Source organism: Stegostoma tigrinum, chromosome 19 (assembly GCF_030684315.1).
Source record: "Stegostoma tigrinum isolate sSteTig4 chromosome 19, sSteTig4.hap1, whole genome shotgun sequence".
NCBI lineage: Eukaryota > Metazoa > Chordata > Chondrichthyes > Orectolobiformes > Stegostomatidae > Stegostoma > Stegostoma tigrinum.
Genome location: NC_081372.1, coordinates 17,998,695 through 18,023,711, shown reverse-complemented (window position 1 = coordinate 18,023,711; position 25,017 = coordinate 17,998,695). Strand labels below are relative to the sequence as shown.

Sequence of the window (25,017 nt, the reverse complement as noted above, 5' to 3'; positions counted from 1 at the left end):
ATCCAATCTATATCGATGTGATTTAAATGGAATTAACCAGTGCCTTGGCTTCTTTAACCTCGGTTGCCCCATGTGTCTGCACTATCACACCTTGCTTTGTTCGGAGCTGCTGCATTCACAATCCGGGGGCGGGGGGTGGGCTGGAGAGAAGAGCAGAGGACACCAGTCCTGTCCCCAAGCCGGATCTTAAGATGATCAAAACCCGCATTTCAGAATTGTGAGAGATGGCCCGTTTGTCGCCAATGGGAGAAGATGAAATGACTGGATAACTGGGGAATGACAAGGGGGTGGGGGGAGAGATTTATTTCAATAAAGGCAAAAATCGAGAGTCGCAGATTTCCTACAAAAAAGCGGGGGGTGGGGAAGAGAACTAAATCAAATATTAAATAACAAGAACGTTTTACCTTTTGAATCGTGGCTTGAGTGACCTCCCCTTTCCCCCGCTGGCGAGCTGATGCAAATGCCACAGACATGATTTTAATTTTTTTCTCTCCTGGTTTTTCCTCTCTCTCCCTGTCTATCTCTGAGGTCGCAGGATAGGTATGTAGTGAATGAGACAGTGTAATTCCAGATGATGCTGTTAGTGGTGCAAATGCAGCCCGGGTTGATTGCAGATCCAGTAGTTAGGGACTGGGAGCTGTGGAGAAGGCAGCAGCTTGCAGCTGCTCTTTAAAGGCAGGGTCCGCCCTCTCTGACAAACCCCTCCTTGTGTGGCGGCAGCTTGGGGGACGGAAGGGGCGGGAAGACCGAGATGATTCGGCGTTTCTAGGTGGCGGAGGAGGGAGGCTTTGGGCCGGTTTCGCTTTCGCTTTCTTGCTCTTTGCGCCGCCGAAAAGCAACCATGAGCGCCAGCTACGACCGAGCCATCACCGTCTTCTCCCCGGACGGGCACCTCTTCCAGGTGGAGTACGCCCAAGAGGCGGTGAAGAAGGGCTCTGCGGCGGTGAGTATCGCCGGACCCGGGGAGGAGAAGGTGCGGGAGGCTGTAGACTCGTAGGCCACCCCCCCCCCCCCCCCCCCCTCCAAGGGCTGTGGCCTTGCTGTCCGTTTTCAGAAGATCCCCCTCCCGACAAGTCTCAGGGCCGGCCCCATATACTTACCCCGCTTTGCAAAACCATTCTTTTTAGTTTTGTTTTTAAAAGAAACGTTTATTTTCATTTTTTATTTTTAAAAAATCCAACCAGGAAGGAATTCTGTGCCTTAAAAGTGCACAGTTACTGAGACTTCACAGTCACAATTGCCAGGCCAATGTTGGTGAGATTTATAGGGAACAAACAGGTTCACTGCAATTCCATTCTAATCACTAGCTTTTGGAGGCAACTGAGGTGAAGTGCACTACAACAGCCTATGTAACTTCTTGCAGTGCCCAAGCTCCTCTAGTGCCCAACAACCGAACTGCGTTTACATTGTTTACAACAATTGCTTTTGGTCTGATTTTTCAAGTGTGAAAATCTGTGAAAAGAAATCCCAACGTTAGCTGTGGGTGCCTCGATGGTTATGTTGCCTTTTGGGAAGTAAAATCCTGATTATGGCTTAAGACTATGAGTTGAGTAGTACCAGGCTATACTGGTGATGTTATTTATCCTGTGCTATTCAGGAAAGCTAACAAAGTGTGGAGCTGGATGCACACAGCAGGCCAAGCAGCTTCTTAGGAACACAAAAGCTGACGTTGGCTCCTCAGAAAAGGGGGATGGGGAGAGGATTCTGAAATAAATAGGGAGAGGTGGACCGAAGATGGAGAGAGGATGAGGTAGGTGGGGAGGGGATAGGTCAGTCCGGGGAGGACTGACAGGTCAAGAAGGGTGGGATGAGGTTAGTAGGTAGGAGGTGGAGGTGCAGCTTGAGAGGAAGAACAGGTTAGGGAGGCGGGGGACTGGTTTTTGGGATTCAGTAGGCGGAGGGGAGCTATTGAAGCTTGTGAAATCCACATTGATACCAATGGGCTGCAGGGTTCCCAAGCAGAATATGAGTTACTGTTCCTGCAACCTTTGGGTGGCATCATTATGGCACTGCAGGAGGCCCAGGATGGACATGTCGTCTAAGGAATGGGAGGGGTGGTTAAAATGGTTCGCGACGGGGAAGTGCAGTTTATTGCGAACCGAGTGTAGGTGTTCTGCAAAGTGGTCCCCAAGCTTCGGCTTGGTTTCCCCGATGTAGAGGAAGCCACAACGGATGCAGTGTACCACATTGGCGGATGTGCAGGTGAACATCTGCTTGATGTGTAAAGTCATCTTGGGGCCTGGGATGGGGGTGAGGGAGGAGGTGTGGGGACAAGTGTAGCACCCTGCAGTTGCAGGAGAAAATGCCAGGCGTGGTGGGGTTGGAGGGGAGTGTGGAGCGGACAAGGGAGTCGTGGAGAGAGTGGTCTCTCCAGAAGGCAGTCGGGTGGGGATGGAAAAATGTCTTTAGTGGTGGGGTCGGATTGTAGATGGCTGAAGTGTCGGAGAACGATGCTTTGTATCTGGAGGTTGGTGGGGTGGTATGTGAGGATGAGGGGGATTCTCTTCTGGTGGTCATTGCGGGGGTGGGGTGTGAGGGATGAGTTGCGGGAGACTCGGTCGAGGGTGTTCTCGACCACTGCGGGGAGAATGTTGCGGTCCTTGAAGAACGAGGACATATGGGATGTATGGGAGTGAAATTCCTCATTGTGGGAGCAGATGCGGCGGAGGAGAAGGAATTAGGAATATGGGATGGAATTTTTGCAGGAAGGTGGGTGGGAGGAGGTATATTCTAGGTAGCTGTGGGAGTTGGTGGGCTTGAAATGGACATTGGTTTCTAGATGGTTGCCTGAGATCGAGACAGAGGGGTCCAGGAAGGTGAGTGATGTGTTGGAGATGGTCCAGATGAACTTGATTAATGAGATCTATGTCAATAATGTTATTCCATAATCTTGTAGCAAATCCTTTCCAATATTTCTTTTTAAGAAGTAACATTCCGCCTATTACTACCGTAATGTTTGTGTCTTGCACCAGATAAACACAACTTGATTAATTGCAAAATTAGTGAGTAATTGAATTTTGTCTTTATATTTTTATCAAGCATATATGTTGCATGAGAAGTTTAAATATTTTCTTTAATATGCAAACCAGTTATACCCTTGAACACTAGTGAAGTAGGTTTAAATCCCAGATGATCAGAGGTATTATAGTTTAAGAACTGATGATGGAAAATTGAATAGTCAAAATGGTGTTTGTGCAGAAATTACCTGGGTCAGAGTCGGAAATGGGTAACATATTATTCACCGTGGTATTTTGCAATATTTGGTTACATTGGGATTATGTGATGGGTACAACAGTCTGCCTCTAATTAAGCAGATAAGCAGAATAATAGCATAATGAATATTAAATGTAAGTACATTGACCTAGTTTCTCTTTTAGGGATATTTTGATAGAACCCAATCTGAATAAAATTTCAACTTTACGCCAGTGCTAAAATTATGATACTGTAAATTTAGAAACTCTTGGCTCCTTTCAGGAAAGAAACAGATTCAGTCCAGAGAAACACAGTATAAACATTTACATTTTCACTTGCAAAAGCTCAACAAGTTAACATTTGTCTGTGAATGTAGCTTTGAAAACAATTTGTCTTTACAATTTGCATTCACACATCAGTAGTCCTATAAAGGGATATAATAATTCGAAACAAATCCTTTTTTATTTTACAGGTTGGTGTTCGAGGAAAAGAAATTGTAGTCCTTGCAGTGGAAAAGAAATCTGTAGCCAAATTACAGGATGAAAGAACTGTAAGGAAGATCTGTATACTGGATGACAATGTATGCATGGCTTTTGCAGGTGAATGCGACTTTTATTCCTTTGTTGAATGTGAATGTTACTCATTCCTTTATGACTTGGATCATTTCAGAGGGTACAAAGAAAATTACAGCACAGGAACAGGCCCTTCGGCCCTCCAAGCCTGCACCGATCAAGATCCTCTGTCTAATCTGTCATCTAGTTTCTAACGGTCTGTGTCCATTTGCTCCCTGCCCATCCATGTATCTGTCCAAATATATCTTAAAAGACGCTAATGTGTCTGCGTCTACCACCTCTGCTGGCAACGTGTTCCAGGCATCCCCCACCCTCTGTGTAAAGAACTTTCCATGCTTATCTCCCTTAAACTTTCCTCCTCTCACTTTGAACTCATGACCCCTAGTAATTGAGTCCTCCACTCTGGGGGGGAAAAAGCTTCTTGCTATCCACCCTGTCGATACCCCTCATGATTTTGTAGACCTCAATTAGGTCCCCACTCAATCTCCGTCTTTCTAATGAAAATAATCCTAATCTACTCAACCTCTCTTCATAGCTAGCACCCTCCATACCAGGCAACATCCTGGTGAGCCTCCTCTGCACCCTCTCCAAAGCATCCATATCCTTTTGGTAATGTGGCAACCAGAACTGTACACAGTACTCCAAATGTGGCCGAGCCAAAGTCCTATACAACTGCAACATGACCTGCCAACTCTAGTACTCAATACCCTGTCCAATGAAGGAAAGCATGCCGTATGCCTTCTTGACCACCCTATTGACCTGCGTTATCACCTTCAGGGAACAGTGGACCTGAACACCCAGATCTCTCTGTTCATCAGTTTTCCCTAGGACTTTTCCGTTTACTGTTTAGTTCGCCCTTGAATTTGATCGTCCAAAATGCATCAGCTGGCATTTGCCCGGATTGAACTCCATCTCTGACCGTCCCCTTCATGATCTGCTACTCCACCAATCTTAGTGTCATCTGCAAACTTGCAGATCAGACCACCTACACCTTCCTCCAAATCATTTACATATATCACAAACCACAGTGGCCCCAGCACAGATCCCTGTGGAACCCCACTGGTCACAGGTCTCCAATTTGAGAAACTCCCTTCTACTACTACTCTCTGTCTCCTGTTGCCTAGTCAGTTTTTTATCCATCTAGCGAGCACACCCTGGACCCCATGTGACTTCACTTTCTCCATCAGCCTGCCATGGGGAACCTTATCAAACACCTTACTGAAGTCCATGTATATGACATCTACAGCCTTTCCCTTATCAACCAACTTTGTCACGTCCTCAAAGAATTCTATTAAGTTGGTAAGACATGACCTTCCCTGTACAAAACCATGTTGCCTATCCCTGATAAGCCCATTTTCTTCCAAATGGGAATAGATCCTATCCCTCAGTATCTTCTCCAGTAGCTGACGTCAGGCTCACCGGTTGATAATTACCTGGATTATCCTTGCTGCCCTTTTTAAACAAGGGGACAACATTAGCAAGTCTCCAGTCCTCCGGGACCTCGCCCGTGTCTAAGGATGCTGCAAAGATATCTGTTAAGGCCCTCGCTATTTCCTCTCTCGCTTCCCTCTGTACCCTGGGATAGATCCCATCCGGACCTGGGTAGTTAAGAGTTATTCATATTGCTATAGGTCTGAAGTCAGTAGGCCAGACAGGGTAAGGACAGCAGATTTCCTTCCCTGAAGGGCATCACTGAGCTAAATGAAATTTTATGAAAATTGATAGCTTTGTAATGAGCATTGCTCAGACTCCTTTTCAGCCTAAGATCTTTATTATTTGAATTTAAATTCCAGTACCTGTTGTCATGGGATTTGAACCCATGTGCCCAGAGTGTTAGCCTAGACCTCTGAAATATTGATCACTAACGTCACACTGCCATCATTTGAGTCACTGAAATTTAATTGAATTATTTCTTTGCAACTGTTTTAAAAGCAACTGTTTAACTTTAAATGAGGATGGAGTTTGCTAAAGAGACCTGGGCGGGTATATTAATAGGAATGACAGTACGTAAGCAGTGATCAGATGTTTAAGGATGTAATTCATGACTCAACAAAAATACTTTTGAGTATGGAGGAAATATTTAAGATGGGAATATATTGACTATGGCTAACCAGGGAAGTTAAGGACGATATTAATTTGTGGGTAGGATGGATATAAGCATATAAGGATGCCGAAGCCTGGGATAAATTCAGAATCCATCAAAGGAGGTCAGAAAAAATAGTAAAAACAGAGAGAAAGTAAACTGAGGGCAAACTAGCACTAAGTATAAGAGTGATAATCAGAGTTTCCTTTAATTATATGAAATGGAAAAGAGGGGTCAAGGTGAACATAGGCCCCATAGAAAATGAATTGGGGAATGAAACGGTTTTGGAGAACAGGAAGTGGCAGAGGAATTAAAAGATATTTTGCATCCGACTTTATGGTTGACGATACTTCAAATCAATAATAAATAATATGCAGGAGGAATTAATTACCATATCAATCACTACAGAAGTAGTATTAGACAAACGTATGGGATTAAAGGCAAAAAGGTTCCCTACCCCTGATGGCCTGCATCCTAGGATCCTAAAAGAGGTAGTTATAGAGATAGTGAATGCATTAGTTGCATTTTCCAAAAATTGTTGGATTCCGGAGAAATACCAGAAGATTAGAAACCCGTTTACGTGACATCCCTATATCCAAAAAGCCGGTAACTATAGGCCACTTAGCCTGACGTCTATTAGTAGTAGGTATTGGAATCAATCGCAGCAGGTTTTGTTTTAACTAGTACCTTATAAAGTGATAAAAATTATATACATTGGAAAGCTTACTGTATTATTCTATCCAATTACTGTAATTTTTAAATTTAATTACCTCCATGTAACTATACCTGTTCAATTAAATAGTCTCATGAAATATCAACAGTTGATTGAATTTCCATTCAATTTTTTCCCCTCAAAATACCACAATGTCTGAATAGTCAGTTGAGGGTTCAAGTGAGAAGGCTGTCTGCCAGTGAGTTTTAATTAAAAGCAAAGTTGCCTTATTATTTAAGTGATTTCCATTGTAAAAAAGATAGTAACATCACTGTTACACTGGCAATACATTTCAATTACTGAGTGTGTTTTACATGGATTATATGTGGACCTCTTGACCAACTGGAATATTTGATCAATCAGCACTTCCGGTCCCGTAGGTGATGGATAATAAAAGGTTTTCTCTGTTAAGGAAATGATGTCAGCATATTGGGAAATCATAATCTAATTGAGCAGACTCCATACGGCTTCATGAAAAACTCTAGTCAGACTCTTCAAAGAAATTTTCAACCAGAGTGGATAGAGGAAATCAGTGGATGTGTTGCATTTAGACTTCCAAAAGACATTCAAGAGGTGCCTCCCAAAAGGTTGAGTCAGAGAGATATACAGCATGGAAAAAGACCCTTTGGTCCAAATCATCCAAGGTGACCAGATTTGCTAAATTAACCTAGTCCCATTTGCCAGCATTTGTCCCACTTTCTGATTAAACTTTTTACCTATTCATACGCATCCAGATTCCCTTTAGAGCTTCCCCACCCCGCCTGGTGTTGGAGTAAAAGAAAGGCATGGATAGAATTCTGGCTCATGGACAGGGAAAAGCAAGTGGGGATAAGGTGATCCTTTTCAGGTTTGTTGACCTATGACCAGTGGGATTCTACAGGGATCAGTGCTGAGACCATAATGATTCACAATATATATGAAAGACTTGGAGAAAGCAAGTGAATGTAGCCACAGAGATAATGGGAACTGCAGATGCTGGAGATTCCAAGATAATAAAATGTGAGGCTGGATGAACACAGCAGGCCAAGCAGCATCTCAGGAGCACAAAAGCTGACGTTTCGGGCCTAGACCCTTCATCAGAGAGGGGGATGGGGGGAGGGAACTGGAATAAATAGGGAGAGAGGGGGAGGCGGACCGAAGATGGAGAGTAAAGAAGATAGGTGGAGAGGGTGTAGGTGGGGAGGTAGGGAGGGGATAGGTCAGTCCAGGGAAGACGGACAGGTCAAGGAGGTGGGATGAGGTTAGTAGGTAGCTGGGGGTGCGGCTTGGGGTGGGAGGAAGGGATGGGTGAGAGGAAGAACCGGTTAGGGATGCAGAGACAGGTTGGACTGGTTTTGGGATGCAGTGGGTGGGGGGGAAGAGCTGGGCTGGTTGTGTGGTGCAGTGGGGGGAGGGGATGAACTGGGCTGGTTTAGGGATGCAGTGGGGGAAGGGGAGATTTTGAAACTGGTGAAGTCCACATTGATACCATATGGCTGCAGGGTTCCCAGGCGGAATATGAGTTGCTGTTCCTGCAACCTTCGGGTGGCATCATTGTGGCAGTGCAGGAGGCCCATGATGGACATGTCATCAAGAGAATGGGAGGGGGAGTGGAAATGGTTTGCGACTGGGAGGTGCAGTTGTTTGTTGCGAACTGAGCGGAGGTGTTCTGCAAAGCGGTCCCCAAGCCTCCGCTTGGTTTCCCCAATGTAGAGAAAGCCGCACCGGGTACAGTGGATGCAGTATGTAGCCACACCCTCCTTGGTTTGAACTGCCAGAAGGCCAAAGGTAGCAGATGGAGTAGAAGTGGGAGGCCCTGCCACCTTCGAAATACCCTGAAGAGACATCGGAGGGAGGGGCGGGGGGGGGGGGGGGTGCTGGGGAGATTGGAGGCAGTATTGGGAGGGGCCTGTGTGTGGTTCCGCTTTTTGGCATTGCCCTGTCCCTGTGGAGAAGGGATACCTGGAGTGAAGTAAAGATTCCCTGTCCATCTGTTGTTTAGCCTTTAGTGCTGTTGGTTGGAGTAACCTTTAACACTTGATATCTGGGTAGTATTGTTTAATTAAAAGCAAAATTTGCTGCAGATGCCAGTAATCTTGACTAAATACAAATAATCCAGAGACCATAACATGCAAGAACCTGTTCTTTAATTTAGTTCTTGGTACTCTCCGAATACAACCTCTCAATCACTGTGAACTGTGTTTTGGCTCCAAATATGGATCATGATCACTAGAACTTCTCCGTTCCTCCCGTTTTCAACTTAGCTTCAAAATATGTTGGAGGTGTCTGTGCACCAGGCAGCCAGCGTACCATATTAGAAACTTGAACCCACTTGGAAACAATAGTATGGCATTAGTTATTGAATCCCCTCAACTACTAAAATGTGCTTCTCTTTGTAGATTGCCGACCGTGGCAGTTCAGAGCCAGAGGCATTCTGACTGTTTGTCTTTGTCCTTACCCTTTTTGAAGTTTTAAGAATATTGTACATGTTCATTCAGTTTCTGCAAATTCTTGTTCTCTGTATTATCTGGTTTACTCTTGCTGTACAGTATAGGCCCTATCAACTGCACTTTGAACGGTGTAACTGAGGCCTAAAGAAACTGCCCAGATCCCTTTTCCCCTTCCCCTTCCCACCCCTCCATGTATGCTGAATTGCTTCCAACCCACAGTCAGCTTAATGATTCTGAGCTAGACAGACAGAGATGGAAGCATTACACGTGAAATGTTCACTTGTACTATATGATTGTCCACAAATGTCCATCCAGACAATCAATCTCCTCTGCTATATATTGGTCTAAATTATTTTTCAACTTTTTGATTAATTAAGTTTCCTTTTACTTAAAACTTACACTTTTTTATCACTGGAAAAATAATTATAAATACTTATTACCTCAAACTGTAACACCCTCAAGCATTAGAGACTGAATTCCTTCTACAGTGATTCTCAGTCTTGCTTTTACCAAGTCCCAGGTTGTTTGCAACACTCGAAGATTTTGCACATTCCACCATTAGGTGGAGATGTTTTGCAACATATTGTTGGATAATTAGTTTCTACAGCTATGTTGTGTTGAGGAGAGGGTGCAATCATATAGCGATGAGAACAGAATCAAATCCCAATTTGAATGCATTTTTAGTGTAAAAGTATTCTTTCCAAACAGCTCTTGCACTCTTTTTGATTAGTTATTGTAGTTGGAGGATATCAGCTGCTTTCTAATTGCTGAGACAACATGGTAGATAATGTGTATTTTAATATAGTTTTTTATTGCAATAGGTCTTACGGCTGATGCCAGGATAGTTATTAATAGGGCTCGAGTAGAGTGCCAGAGCCATCGACTAACGGTAGAAGACCCAGTCACGGTTGAATATATCACGCGTTATATTGCCAGCTTAAAACAGGTAATTTGAGTTCTTTGTTTTATTTTAAATATCATCATGTAGTACACACTTAAAGTTGCTTTTTTCAAGCAAACAGGAAACTTGTCTCGCAACCAAGTGTAGATCTGGTGATTTCTGCTTTGCAATAATTTTTTTTTAATTTTAGTTTTATGAGTATCTTTGGCTACACCAGCAATTATCACCCAACCCACAGCTGCTTTTCAGACAGGGGTGTTGAGCTGCCTTCTTGAACTACTGTGTCTGGCTGTGGCAGGGATGGGTAAGGTAGACTCCTTTTCTTAGGAAATGTGTCCCAGGATTGAGTCAATGAAGGAACAGTGGTTTAATGCATTTGTTTTTGTAGCACTTATACTAACCAAAATTCAGTAAACTGCTCACCTATAATTCAATCTTTGTTTTAATGGATAACTTCTATTTTGATGACTTTACCTCATCCATAGAGAGGTACCCCTCAAACTATATATCACTGCTTGCATCTTGTGTGGAGAGATGCCTGTGGTCCTCTACGAACTATGGTGAATTACAAAATAATTCCCTTCATTGCAATAGAATAGCTCTAGTCTAAACGAATCACACCGTAAGAGATGAATAACTTGTGGGATTGGACACTCTACTTACCTAACCACCTACTTGCAGATGACACCCAAAATGGGTGGTATAGTGGACAGTGAAGATGATTATCTAGGGTCACAATCTTAATGAATTGGGACAATGCGCTGAAGAGTGGCAGAGGGAGTTTAACTTGGATAAACATGAGGTATTACATTTTGGTGATATAAACAAGGATAGTACTTGAACAACTAAAAGTAGGGCCCTAGGTAGTTTGTACAACAGACTTTGGGGTTCAGGTACATAATTCTACGAAATTTGCGTCACAGGTAAACAAGGTGGTTAAGGTGTTGAGTGTGCTTGCCTTCTTTGCTCAGACTTTAGTATAGGAATTGGGACATTATTGTTGAAGTTGTACAGAATGTTGATGAGGCCTCTTCTGGAGTACTGTATGCAGTTCTGGTCATGTTGTTACAGGAAGGACATTATTAAACTGGAAGGTTCAAAAGAGACTTACCAGGATTTTGCTGGGAATGGTGGGTTTATTATTTAAAAATAGATTGGATAGGCTGGGACATTTTTCACCTGAAGCATGGGAGGTTGAGTGGTGACCTTTTAAGGCTTATAAATTCATGAGGAGCATAGATAAGATGAATGACGAGGGTCTTTTCCCTGGGAGGGGGGAGAAGTTCAAAACTAAGGGGTCTATTTTGAAGGAGAGGGAGAGAGATTTTAAAAATGACACTAAAAGCAACTGTTAGTGGTTCATGTCTGGAGTGAATTACCAGAGGAAGTGGTGGATGCAGGTACAATTATGTTTAAAATACATTTTGGATGAATTCATAAATAAGAAAAGTTGGGAAGGATAGGGGCTAGGTGCAGGCAGGTGAGACTAGTTTAGTTTAGGAACATGGTCAGTATGAAGGGTCTGCCTCTTTATGTTCAGAAATTTTATAAACACTTAAATTTAAGTCTAAAGTTGGACTCTCTCATTTAGTTTTTGTACAGAGCATTGGAGATGCAAGCGTACTCCTTTGAAGTCTCTCCTGTAGTGATAATTTTACTTTATTAAGCAAATCACTATTACAAACATGCTTTGCACGGTCAATAAAATACACAGCTTGTAATTTTTGAATCTTTACAGCGTTACACTCAAAGTAATGGGCGCAGACCATTTGGCATTTCTGCCTTGATTGTGGGTTTTGATTTTGATGGAACTCCAAGATTATACCAAACTGATCCATCAGGTACTTACCACGAATGGAAGGTAAGTGACTTCTGTTAAGTGTACTGAACCTAATTTAGTTTTTTTTAAAACTGAAGGTTTACTGAGTTTTATTCTGTTCACTGATTTAGCTCGAAGTCTGGAGTTGACATTTTGCGTGTGCTAATGTAATTGTATTTATTAGCATGCTAAACAAAGGGCACTTCCAGGCACTAGGTAGGAAATCAATATGGGCTGAATTTGGGTGTAAAAAGGAAGACTTGTGTGCTCATTCACTGCCCTACCCACAGCTTCACATTTCTGCCTTGTATAAGAAACTAATTCAGCCAGAAGATTCAGATCAAAGTATTTGAAAGGGAATTGAGTTGTTATCTTTAAAAAGAAGGAATGCAGGATTACAGAGAAGACAAGTGAATGAACATGAAGTGCTTATTTGGAAAACTATGATCAGCAAAATAGCCTCCTGCAGGGCAGTAGTACTGTTTGTTTGTTTAACTTTTCAGTTTAAAACAATTTGACATTTAAACTGAAGTTTCATCCCTTTTTATTGAGGGAGAACTGTACAAAATGCATGCCTTTATACCATTTCTTCTGAATTCAGGCCAATGCCATAGGACGAAGTGCAAAGACCGTCAGGGAATTCTTAGAGAAAAACTACACCGAAGAAGTCACTGCTACAGACAGTGGTACCATAAAGCTCGCCATTAAGGCTTTGCTGGAGGTAAATTTATTAATTCTTAAAAATTCCATTGTAAATGAATATCACTACAAAAAGTATCACTTTTCGACAATCGCTCTACATGTGAAATCCCTGAACTGACCTTAATGTAACTTTTGAAATCAGATTAGCATGGCTCTTCCATCTCCATGTCCTTCTTTCCTCCAGTTCTTTTTAAAAAAAACAATTATATAGTGCAATGTGTGTAATAATATAGTCATTGATCTAGATTTTAAAAGCAAACAAAGGAAAAATACTAACACGCACTGAATTGTCTTTAGGTTGTACAATCAGGTGGAAAACATATTGAACTGGCAGTGATGAAGCATGAACAGCTCTTACGGGTAACATTTGTAATGTCATCAGCATTGATTGTCTGTCTGTTTGTTTATTTTGTATGTTGAACAAGTTAACCTATTCTTCATTGATCAGGTGTTTAATTCAGCGTCTCTAATGTTAAAAACTTACAACAGGACTAATGATTTAAGCAGACTCTTTCCTCCTACTCTAAGTAGCATCTTCCTCATGCAACAATCACATAGCTAACCAAATACCTCAGATTTTAGATTTACATCCATTAAAAATAACATTCACACGTCAGCTCACTTATGGGTTGTATTTTCTCATCCTCAAAAGGCCACACTTAACAACCTTGACAACTGAAGTTTGAAATATTTTCTTGGCTTCCAGATTATGTGCTCACTCAAATAATGTGGCAGTAGACTAAAGCTGCAGGTTGGGCTTGTATAGTGAAAACTCGCACTTAAAAATCTAATCCCAGCCTACTGGGAAGCCCCAGACGTTCCATCCAACTAATGTATATACTTCTTAAAATCAGAATTGGTGATACAAGCAAGTGAAATGTAAAGAAACACTAACATACCAGACTTCTGCTAACTATTGAAATTGTTTTTGAATTTGCCTTTAAGTATTAGAATAAGCACATTGAGAATATAAAATCCAAAACAGCCTTTCATAAATCTGTTAATGTAAACCTTCACTCCTATTTAACTTATTGAATATTATAAATCTCTCCTGTAGATCCTAAATCCTGAAGAAATTGAGAATTATGTTTCAGAAATTGAAAAAGAAAAGGAAGAAGCTGAAAAGAAGAAAGCACCAAAAACCTAACAACTTTCTTTATATATAAAGATATGCTTGTGTACCTTGTTTATCACTAGTAAGAAGCTGAGCATTCCCTGTTTTACTAATCTACTGGAATAAATTGAATTTTACATCATGAAACATTTCCCCATTTGTTGAAATGATTTGTTCCTTGAAATAATTTCATGTTCAAGGTGAAGCTTACGAGCCACATTCTGATTGTGTGGTTAGCATACGTCGGGTTTCATTCTAAAGAATAGACCAATTGACCTACCTTGCTTTACATAGGAATTGATTAGTTAAACCAAGTCCATACCTTGTTAGTTTCCTTCCCTTAATTCTGAATCCATTTCATGTTTTCCTCCTATTTTGTAGACCCTGTACCTTTTTATTCAAATTAATCCCATTGAATTGGCTCTGCCTCTTTCAAAACATATAGCTCAAGCTAAAAAAACTTTTCTTAATGCAGCATACATTTTAAGATTCAATAGCCAAATTAGCGGACCCTTCAACCCCAAAAAAAAATCAGGAAACTGTTTAGCACTTTGTTCCAGATCAAAGATATCACCACTGAGCATCACCGAATCTATTCAACAAGTTTAAAACACTTTTCAGTGCATCCTTATTTTTAATATTAACTAGTCCTCAGTGCACCCGTCTTCAGTAAGAACAAGAATGTTAGTGGCTACCTATCATTAATTTCTGTAGGGAAAGTCACATACTTTTAATTAGGGAGTATTTATTACATTACTGTCCTAATTGAGAAAATTAGGATACATGGCATGAGATGAATGGGCACTGTTGTGATGAATTGTCAAGATGCCAAAAGATCAAAAAATTTATTTGTGCATGATAGTTTTCTCAAATGCACAATCCATTATTATTTCGGCAGACTTATATCCTGGAACACTTGGTCCCAATTTAAATTCCTTGTCTGCACCAATTTAACTGGAGTAGGGGTTGTAACATTATAGTATCCATAGACTAATTCCTGCTACACTGGTGAATGTCTCCTGGTGGAATGTATGTGTGGACACCATTGAAATGTGACCAGTGGTAGAACCCAACTGTTTTGGCCTGAAATAAAAGGTGCAAGAGAGTTTATGAACAACCTCTCTATAACAATTTTTATTTTAAAAAACAAACTTCATGCTAAAGTACAATGTTAATGACCTCTGAACCATAAAAGCACTACTAAATAAGTGATGCCGCATTCTTCACCAGGTTAGTCAAATAATTTTCAACCTAAGTTGTTGCATTTCTCAAAGACAAACTTTGGGGAGATGGTGCTGCAATTTTCCATGCCTAATCCCTTGCAGAAGTGCCCAATTACAAAACTGGAAGATGGCAATTTGTGTCCAGGAATCTCACTCAAAACAGCATTAGTTTCCCTGTAAAGTGCAAGTCTAGTCACAATCATGGGCAAGCTTCATCTAGTTTTACTAGATCTTGAGCAGAATAATCTGTGAGCTGTAATTCCCTAATATACAGAAAAGCTGCTGTCTTCCCAGATTCAGTTCCTCATCTTGCTCCCTACCTCTTCCTACAGAGAGGTCAGTGTCAAACCAGAAATTGTCTGCCCCTAAAGACTGTATCGAATTCTGACTGGCATCTAAGACTGAGATAGGAGCAGCTGTCAGCCCATAAAGTCTGTTCCACCATTCAGTGAGATCATGGTTGGTCTGACAAACCTCCAACTCCTCTTCCCTCTCTTATCTCCATAACCCATGATTCTCTTAGATTTAAAAAAAATTAAGTATATTCAAAGGTGGAAATAATGAAACAGCTTCAACAGCCCTCTGGTTGAAATAAATCCACATTCACAATACACCAAAAGAAGTTCCTCCATCTGTCTTCCATGTGCAACACCTCAGGCAACACAGGCCAAATCAGGTAAGGATGACAAAGCGTGACTCCAAAACACAAACGTGGCTGACTATTAACTACTCTTGGAAAACCTTTGAATAAGAGGTGCAGGGTGCCCAGCATTTACCTCCGTTAAGAGTAATGATGGGATTAGCAAGTTTTTCTGTTTGCCACTACAATGAAAGGCTAGCAAGAAATTGTAATTACTGTAAAAGTGGGAATATTTAAGGATCATACAAGTGATTGTGTGGATCGAGGGGTGAATGGCATGGAGAGGAAGTCAGATGTTAGAAGTAGGCTAGGTACCATACAGCTGGAAATAAATGCTGCTTGGTAAAAGCCAGAAATGGTCAGCAATGCAAGGGTAGGGGGCCCAGTAGCCTTATATATAATGGAAGTTCAGGACAAGCAAGATAGATGGAAGGTGCAAAACAAAAGCAGCATGCACGGTTAGTAAAGGCAGAGATACCATAACATGTTGAATTTGTGCAAAACCATAATTAGGCAATGTACAGTTTTCAGAGTTAATTATAAAAGCAAGTCAGATGCCAGAGCTACCAGACTTGAGGTTACCACTTTTCAGTTGTGGAGAAATTGTTCAATGTGCAATATTACTTGAACAGTAATTGTTCTGAACAATCCAGCTGCCAACTAGAAAGAAACAATTTAAAAAAGTGAAATTTACTCAAAAAGTGGAATTAAGACTAGGTTCATGATGAAAACCAAGGATATAAACCAGCCAAAAGCCCTGTTTTTGAATGCAATAACACTGAACTCCATGATAACAGGATGTAATAATTCATATTTAATATTTGAAGACTTCCAGTCAAATGGTCAAAAAATTTCTTTTTTGAGAATGAGATGATATCCATTAGATGGTGCACAAGGAGGACAATCTTTCATAGAAAGAGGTAGCAGCACCAAAAGCCACACCTTTTTTAATGCAGTAAAGTATTTTATTCATTCATGGGATGTGAGCTTTGCTGGCTGGATAATTTATTACATATCTCTTGTTTCCCCTCAAGGTGGTGGTGATAAGCTGTCGTCTTGAACCACTGCAGTCCAGTTTGGTGTAGGCAAAATCTCCCCTTGCCCTACTACTTCCCAAAGCCAGCCCAGCTTGTTCCTGTCTCCCTAACTAGTCCGACCTCCCACCTCAAGCCCCACCCCACCCTCTCATACCTACTAATCTCATCCCACCCCCTTGACCCGTCCACCCTCCCTGGACTGACCTCTAACTCCCCACCTACACTCACTTTACTGGCTTCATCCTCACCTCTTTGACCTGTCTGTCTCCTTCTCCCCTCCTTCCCCGCCCCCATCTATCTGCCTCCCCGTCTCTTTATACCACCCCCCCCCCACCCCCATTTCTGAAGTGGGGTCCAGGCACGAAACATCAGGCTTCCAGCTGGGCTTGATGTTCATTCAGCTCTACACCTTGTTATCTTAAAATTCTCCAGCAGCTGCAGTTCCTACTATCTAAAAACAGCTTGAGACCTTGGGTTTTTTTAAAAAAAAGTTGAAACAATAGAAGCAACATGAATGCAAGGTGTAGAAATTGGGGAAATTCTCAAGCAATGAGATTTTACAGGAGGTATAGTCTGGGACTTCCGTGCCTGTGTGGTAACAAGGTCACAAAGGCCCAGATTGAAACAGGAAGACAAGTAAAGAATAAAGATAATGAAAAAAGATAAGAAAATTGAACTTCAATTATCAGAAACTATGCTTGATCAAATGTTTGAGAAAAAACAAGAACACGGAAGACAAAGTGGATATTTTTAGTTCAGAGAAATCTGAATTACTACAGAAAGAAAGAGGAAAAACAAAAGCAGTTGTAGCAAAAAGTACACAGAAGAATGAGTGTTTCTCAAAAAACTACTCTTAAAAAATGAAACGTTGAACAAATGGACATTTACAAATTTAAGCGGATGACAAATGGACAGATCATTAGGTTGTATTACTAGTGGGTTATAGAAAGGTGGTGTTTCAAGTAGCACAAGGTACCAATAGGAGGAAAGCAAAAGGTGGTGGTACTGGCTACAACTCCGATGTAACCAAATCGAAATAAGTTTGGATGATATTATTCAAAAACTGGGATAAACAGAGTTACCTTCCAGAGGAAAATCAAAATGATCTGAAAGAGTTATTACAATCTTATGGAGAGATGTGGGAATAAGCTGGGAAGTACTAATTTAACTAACCATGACAACGATATAGGCCAAGACCCAAAACATTAGCTTTCCTGCTCCTCTGATGCTGCTTGGCCTGCTGTGTTCATCCAGCTCTACACCTTGTTATCTCGGATTCTCCAGCATCTGCAGTTCCTACTATCTCTGAAGCAAGTTCAAACAGATTGATTATATTATCTTTGAGAATGCTTTCAAAGTGAGTTACAGCGAATGAAGATCCCTGACAGTAATGGTGCCAAAACCAGATAAAACCCAATGTTTATGCATCGATTACCGTAGAGTCCATGCAGTTACAAGATATGGCTCACATCCAATTCCATAGTTGGAAGACTGTATTATGAAGGCTGGACAAGCAGTTTATATTTTGAAGTTAATCATACTGTTAAGTACCTTTATCAGAGAGCACAAATGAAATTTCAACTTTTGAGATGCTGAAAGGACCGTACCAGCTATTTAGCATAACACATACATTAGCCACATTTCAAAGATAAACTAATAAAGTCAATGTACACCACACATGAAGTGACATCTGATGATTTTTTAAGTTACACATGGAAGGTACTTTTGAAGTACAGAAAATTTCAGTGGCACAGCAATGTCAGAAGGCATTTGAAAGCAGTGATAACCACTACAACAGTGTTAGCCAATTATGCAGAGCCAAAGTGGCTATCAATGTCAATGCTGGTGCTGTACTCTTGGAAGACAATGGTGAGATAGAATGACCCATTGGGTATTTTTCCTGAAAGTACAATATTCAGAAATATTTGATAATTGAGAAAGAGATTTTGAGCTGGTGTTGGCATTGTAACATTTCAAAATTTTTGATGCAAGTCATCATGTGTCTAGACACTTGCAAATATTGATAACATCTAATTTTTACAAACATTTTGAAAAATGCCAACGAGTTCATTGTTTTAGTCATGACAGGTGTTCAGTAGCAGAAAAACAGATTGAAATGGACTATTGCTTTAAATTTTTGCAGGCTTTCTAAAAAAACTGAAGCCATCTTTGTATATTGAATTTTTTTTTAAAAAAATAGGTACAGGGTATGACAATACTATTAACAAGTGTATTTGGTCCTTAAGGAAAAGGTGAGGTTGAGAGATGTGTCAATTCAATAAGCAAATAGCTTGGAGGGGCCTTGGTTTCTTTTAAAAAACATTTGAAGAATAAAAGCAGGCGGGGTCAGGCTCCCATAGACAAGGGCTTGAGTTCAGTTTTCAGTAGATGTCGGGTTCTATGAAGTTGCCATAGATCGCTCCCTGCCAGAATTCTCAAATGTTCTTTCCTCCTAAATATCACTAATATTAACAAGCTCTAACTCCATATACAGCTTTGTTAAAACAAAGTGACAACACAGGCTAATAAAGTGTGAAGCTGGATGAACATAGCAGGCCAAGCAGCATCTCAGGAGCACAAAAGCTGACGTTTCGGGCCTAGATCCTTCATCAGAGAGGGGAATGAGGGGGGGGGGTTCTGGAATAAATAGGGAGGGGGTGGGGGGGGGGTGGGGGGGAGAAAGGTGGACCAAAGATAGAGAGAAAACAAGATAGGCGGAGAGGAGAGTATAGGTGGGGAGGTAGGGAGGAGATAGGTCAGTCCAGGGAAGATGGACAGGTCAAGGAGGTGGGATGAGGTTAGTAGGTAGGAAATGGAGGTGCAGCTTGGGCAGGGGGGCACAGGGGAAGGGATGGGTGAGAGGAAGAACAGGTGAGGGAAGCAGAGACAGGCTGGGCTGGTTTTGGGATGCAGTGGGGGGAGGGGATGAGCTGGGCTGGTTGTGTGATGCGGTGGGGGAAGGGGAGCTTTTGAAGCTGAAGTCCATAGTGATACCATTGGGCTGCAGGGTTCCCAAGCGGAATATATGAGTTGCTGTTCCAGCAACCTTCGGGTGGCATCATTGTGGCACTGCAGGAGGCCAATGATGGACGTGTCATCTAAAGAATGGGAGGGGGAGTTGAAATGGTTAGCGACTGGGAGGTGCAGTTGTTTATTGCGAACCGAGTAGAGGTGTTCTGCAAAGCGGTCCCCAAGCCTCCGCTTGGTTTCCCCAATATAGAGGAAGCCACACGGGGTACAATGGATACAGTATACCACATTGGCAGATGTGCAGGTGACCCTCTGCTTAATATGGAAAGTCATCTTGGGGCCTGGGATAGGGGTGAGGGAGGTGGTGTGGGGGCAAGTGTAGCACTTCCTGCGGTTGCAGGGGAAGGTGCCAAGTGTGGTGGGGTTGGAGGGGTGTGTGGAGCAGACAAGGGAGGGGATGGAAAAATGTCTTGGGTGGTGGGGTCGGATTGAAGATGGCGGAAGTGTCGGAGGATGATGCGTTATATCCAGAGGTTGGTGGGGTGGTGTGTGAGAACGAGGGGGATCATCTTTGGGCGGTTGTTGTAGGGGCGGGGTGTGAGGGATGTGTTGCGGGAAGTGCGGGAGACACGGTCAAGGACGTTCTCGATCACTGTGTGGGGTGGGGGGTGGGAGAAAAGAGTTGCGGTCCTTGAAGAACATGGACATCTGGAATGTGCAGGAGTGGAATGCCTCATCCTGGGAGCAGATGCGGCAGAGCGAAGGAATTGGGAATAGGGGGATGGAATTTTTGCAGGAGGGTGGGTGGGAGGAGGTGTATTCGAGGTAGCTGTGGGAGTTGGTGGGCTTGAAATGGACAGTTAGTTACAAGCTGGTTGCCTGAGATGGAGACTGAGGGGTCCAGGAAAATGAGGGACGTGTTGGAGATGGCCCACGTGAACTTGAGGTTGGGGTGGAAGGCGTTGGTGAAGTGGATGAACTGTTCGAGCTCCTCTGGGGAGCAAGAGGCGGCACCGATACACTCATCGATGTAACGGAGGAAGAGGTGAGGTTTGGGGCCTGTGTAGGTGCGGAAGAGGGACTGTTCCACGTAACCTACAAAGAGGCAGGCATATCTGGGGCCCATGGCCACCCCCTTTTTTCTGTAGGAAGTGGGAGGAATCGAAAGAGAAAAGTCGTTGAGGGCGAGGACGAGTTCAGCTAGGTGGATGAGGGTGTCAGTGGAGGGGGACTGGTCGTGCCTGCGGGACAGGAAGAAGCAGAGGGCCTTGAGGCCATCTGCATGCGGAATACAGGTGTATTAGGGACTGGACTTCTATGGTGAAAATGAGGTGTTGGGGGCCAGGGAACTGGAAGTTCTGGAGGTGGTGGATGGCCTGGGTGGTGTCACGGATGTAGGTAGGGAGTTCCTGGACCAAAGGGGAGAAAACAGAGTCCAGATAGGTGGAGATGAGACAATGGGTCAACCATGGCAGGCAGGTTTGTGGATTTTTGGGAAGGAGATCGAAATGTGGGGTTGGGGAATAATAAGGTTGGAGGCTGTGGGTGGGAGGTCCCCTGAGGTGATGAGGTCATGAACGGTGTTGGAGATGAAGGTTTGGTGCTCGGGGGTGGGATCATGATCAAGGGGGCTGTAGGTAGTGGTGTCAGAGAGTTGAGGTTTGGCCTCGGCGATGTAGAGGTCAGTGTGCCATACTACCACTACGCCACCCTTGTCTGCGGGTTTGATGGTGAAGTTGGGGTTCGAGCAGAGGGCTGCCCATTCTGCAGGGGAGAGGGTGAAGTGGGTGAGAGGGGTCAAAAGGTTGAGGCGGTTAATGTCTCGACGGCAGTTGGAGATGAAGAGATCGAGGGAGGGTAGGTGTCCTGGGGGTGGTGTCCAGGAGGACTTGTGTTGGAAGCGGGTGAAGGGGTCAGTGGAGGGAGGGTTAGGTTCCCAGTTGAAGTAGTAAGCATGGAGGCGAAAGCGGCGGAAAAACTGCTCTCTGTCCACACGTGACTGGTATTCGTTGATGTGTGGTTGTAGGGGGACAAAGGTGAGCCCCTTGCTTAGGGCTGATCATTCGTCCTCAGTCAGTGGGAGGTCTGGGGGGTGGGGGGAGATGGTGAAGATTCAGCAGGGCTCAGTGTGGCTGTCTCCTCTGGGGGTGCTGGCTGTGGAGGTTGTGCGCAGGGTTTGTCAGCGGTGGGAGGAGTGGGGTGGGTGGCAGCAGCAGTGGTGAGGGTGATGTGTGTGGTGTTGTAACTGGAAGTGGAGGCGGTGACTGCAGCAGCAGTCACGTCCGCAGTCCCAGAAGTGGTGTGCCTGGCGGCGGCGGATGTGATGTCAATCGGTGGGGTCACCGGCCGTGTCCTCATGGTCAATGGCAGCAGGTGCATGATGGGGGAGGGGCAGGACAGGCCCAGGATTTGGGAGGTACAGGAATCCTCTGATGTGGCAGAGGCCCTCTGCTTCTTCCTGACCCGCAGGCCCGACCAGTCCCCCTCCACCGACACCCACATCCGCCTAGCCGAACTTGTCCTCACCCTCAACAACTTCTCTTTCGATTCCTCCCACTTCCTACAAAGGGGGTGGCAATGGACACCCGCATGGGCCCCAGCTCTGCCTACCTCTTTGTAGGTTAGCGAGTTTTGAGAAGATTTGTAGCTCAGGTTGAGGTTCCGGATGAGAGTTTGCTTGCTGAGCTGGAAGATTAGTTTTCAGACGTTTCGTCACCATTCAAGGTAACATCAGAGAGCCTCCAACGAAGCGCTGGTGTCATGTCCTGCTTTCTATTTATCTAGTTAGGTTTCCCTGGGTTGGTGATGTCGTTGTAGGTTACGTGGAACAGTCCCTCTTCCGCACCTACACAGGCCCCAAACCCCACCTCTTCCTCCGTTACATCGATGACTGTATCGGCGCCGCCTCTTGCTCCCCAGAGGAGTTCGAACAGTTCATCCACTTCACCAACACCTTCCACCACAACCTCAAGTTCACGTGGGCCATCTCCAACACATCCCTCACCTTCCTGGACCTCTCAGTCTCCATCTCAGGCAACCAGCTTGTAACTGATATCCATTTCAAGCCAGACTCCCACAGCTACCGAGAATACACCTTGTCCCACCCACCCTCCTGCAAAAATTCCACCCCCTATTCACAATTCCTCTGCCTCCGCCGCATCTGCTTCCAGGATGAGGCATTCCACTCCCACACATCCCAGATGTCCACGTTCTTCAAGGACTGCAACTTCTCTTTCCTTCGCCCCCGCCCCCAGTGGTCGAGAACACCCTTGACCACGTCTCCCGCAACACATCCCTCACACCCCGCCCCTACCACAACCGCCCAAAGAGGATCCCACTCGTTCCCACACACCACCCCACCAACCTCTGGATACAACGCCTCATCCTCCGACACTTCCGCCATCTACAATCCGACCCCACCACCCAAGCCATTTTTCCATCCCCACCCTTGTCTGCTTTCCGGAGAGACCACTCTCTCCGTGACTCCCTTGTTCGCTCCACACTGCCTTCCAACTCCACCACACCCAGCACCTTCCCCTGCAACCACAGGAAGTGCTACACCACCTCCCTCACCCCTATCCCAGGCCCCAAGATGGCTTTACATATTAAGCAGAGGGTCACCTGCACATCTGCCATTGTGGTATACTGTATCCATTGTACCCCCTGTGGCTTCCTCGACATTGGGGAAACCAAGCAGAGGCTTGGGGACCGCTTTGCAGAACACCTCTGCTTGGTTCGCAATAAACAACTGCACCTCCCAGTTGCTAACCATTTCAACTCCCCCTCCCATTCTTTAGATGACACGTCCACCATAGGCCTCCTGCAGTGCCACAATGATGCCACCCGAAGGTTGCAGGAACAGCAACTCATTCCGCTTGGGAACCCTGCAGCCCAATGGTATCACTATGGACTGCACCAGCTTCAAAATCTCCCCTTCTCCCACCGCACCCCAAAACCAGCCCAGCCTGTCTGCCTCCCTAACCTGTTCTTCCTCTCACCCATCCCTTCCTCCCACCCCAAGCCACACCTCCATTTCCTACCTACCTCATCCCACCTCCTTGACCTAACCTATCCCCTCCCTACCTATACTCTCCTCTCCACCTTCGGTCCGCCTCCCCCTCTCTCCCTATTTATTCCAGAACCCTCACCACATCCTCCTCTCTGATGAAGGGTCTAGGCCCAAAACGCCAGCTTTTGTGCTCCTGAGATGCTGCTTGTCCTGCTGTGTTCATCCAGCTTCACACTTTATTATCTTGGATTCTCCAGCATCTGCAGTTCCCATTATCTCTGACGACACAGGCTGCTTGGTTAAAATAGAGGAGTGAAAAATGGCTGCACCCCAGTGCAGGGGAAGTTTGACTAAGTCTGGTCAATGTCATCACTATCGTATTCAACACAGGGATCTCGGTAGTAAATTTGATTGATCTACTGTTATCTAACCAAATGGTTCTGACTTTAGGTTCTCAACTTAAAGGAAATTTAGCAAAGGCACAAGCATTCAGGACAAGACAGCTCAGTACAGACCAATACTACAGTTTTGAAAAAAAAATTAAGAATTGGCCACAGTACTACAGGGTCATGCCTGGCCCATTAATAGGAAATTAAAGCAGAGGTTGATCTTAAATAATGCAGAAACGTCAGCCATACCTACAGATTCTCAGACAAGGGAGAACTTGAGAAATTCATGACTGAATAACGTACACACTGCCAGTCAAGGGTTTAACATGACTATAACACTAACTGGGAATGTGTTATACATGTCAACAAAATGTGAGGCTGGATGAACACAGCAGGCCAAGCAGCATCTCAGGAGCACAAAAGCTGACGTTTCGGGCCTAGACCCTTCATCAGAGAGGGGGATGAGGTGAGGGTTCTGGAATTAATAGGGAGAGAGGGGGAGGCGGACCGAAGATGGAGAGAAAAGAAGATAGGTGGAGAGAGTATAGGTGGGGAGGTAGGGAGGGGATAGGTCAGTCCAGGGAAGATGGACAGGTCAAGGTGGTGGGATGAGGTTCGTAGGTAGGAGATGGGGGTGCGGCTTGGGGTGGGAGGAAGGGATGGGTGAGAGGAAGAACAGGTTAGGGAGGCGGAGACAGGTTGGACTGGTTTTGGGATGCAGTGGGTGGAGTGGAGGAGCTGGGCTGGTTGTGTGGTGCAGTGGGGGGAGGGGACGAACTGGGCTGGTTTAGGGATGCAGTTGGGGAAGGGGAGATTTTGCAACTGGTGAAGTCCACTTGATACCATTAGGCTGCAGGGTTCCCAGGCAGAATATGAGTTGCTGTTCCTGCAACCTTCGGGTGGCATCATTGTGGCACTGCAGGAGGCCCATGATGGACATGTCATCTAGAGAATGGGAGGGGGGAGTGGAACTGGTTTGCGACTGGGAGGTGCAGGCCCCAAACCCCACCTCTTCCTCCGGTACATTGATGACTGTATCGGCGCCGCCTCTTGCTCCCCAGAGGAGCTCGAACAGTTCAACCACTTCACCAACACCTTCCACCCCAACCTTCAGTTCACCTGGGCCATCTCCAGCACATCGCTCACCTTCCTGGACACCTCAGTCTCCATCTCAGGCAACCAGCTTGTAACTGATGTCCATTTCAAGCCCACCGACTCCCACAGC

General features: G+C 44.4%; 2 protein-coding genes across 4 annotated transcripts in view; one reads left to right on the top strand and one right to left on the bottom strand.

Moving 5' to 3' along the window:
* LOC125461330 (calcium-responsive transactivator-like) overlaps positions 1-940 on the bottom strand; it is a 121,313-nt gene extending 120,373 nt beyond the window's left edge. The window contains exon 1 of one of the 3 annotated variants that reach the window (XM_048549976.2): positions 405-940. In XM_048549976.2, coding sequence (XP_048405933.1) covers positions 405-473 — 69 coding nt within the window. In that variant the 5' untranslated portion in view covers positions 474-940. The remainder of the gene's footprint in view (positions 1-404) is intronic. The other 2 variants (XM_048549979.2, XM_048549975.2) reach the window with 2 other exon arrangements.
* LOC125461331 (proteasome subunit alpha type-7) lies at positions 740-13,671 on the top strand. Its single transcript, XM_048549980.2, has 7 exons — positions 740-943; positions 3,665-3,791; positions 9,810-9,934; positions 11,628-11,750; positions 12,310-12,429; positions 12,708-12,770; positions 13,468-13,671. The coding sequence occupies exons 1-7, from the start codon at positions 842-844 to the stop codon at positions 13,555-13,557; spliced, it is 750 nt and encodes a 249-aa protein (XP_048405937.1). The 5' UTR covers positions 740-841; the 3' UTR covers positions 13,558-13,671.
* Positions 13,672-25,017: the final 11,346 nt, after the last annotated feature.

What these genes read in the sequence shown, in the direction of transcription:
- LOC125461331 (XM_048549980.2), top strand. Translation starts at nt 842, where the DNA reads ATGAGCGCCAGCTACGACCGAGCCATCACCGTCTTCTCCCCGGACGGG. An exon ending in TGAAGAAGGGCTCTGCGGCG is followed by an intron (nt 944 to 3,664) that starts GTGAGTATCGCC and finishes TTTATTTTACAG; the next exon opens with GTTGGTGTTCGAGGAAAAGA. An exon ending in TGTATGCATGGCTTTTGCAG is followed by an intron (nt 3,792 to 9,809) that starts GTGAATGCGACT and finishes TTATTGCAATAG; the next exon opens with GTCTTACGGCTGATGCCAGG.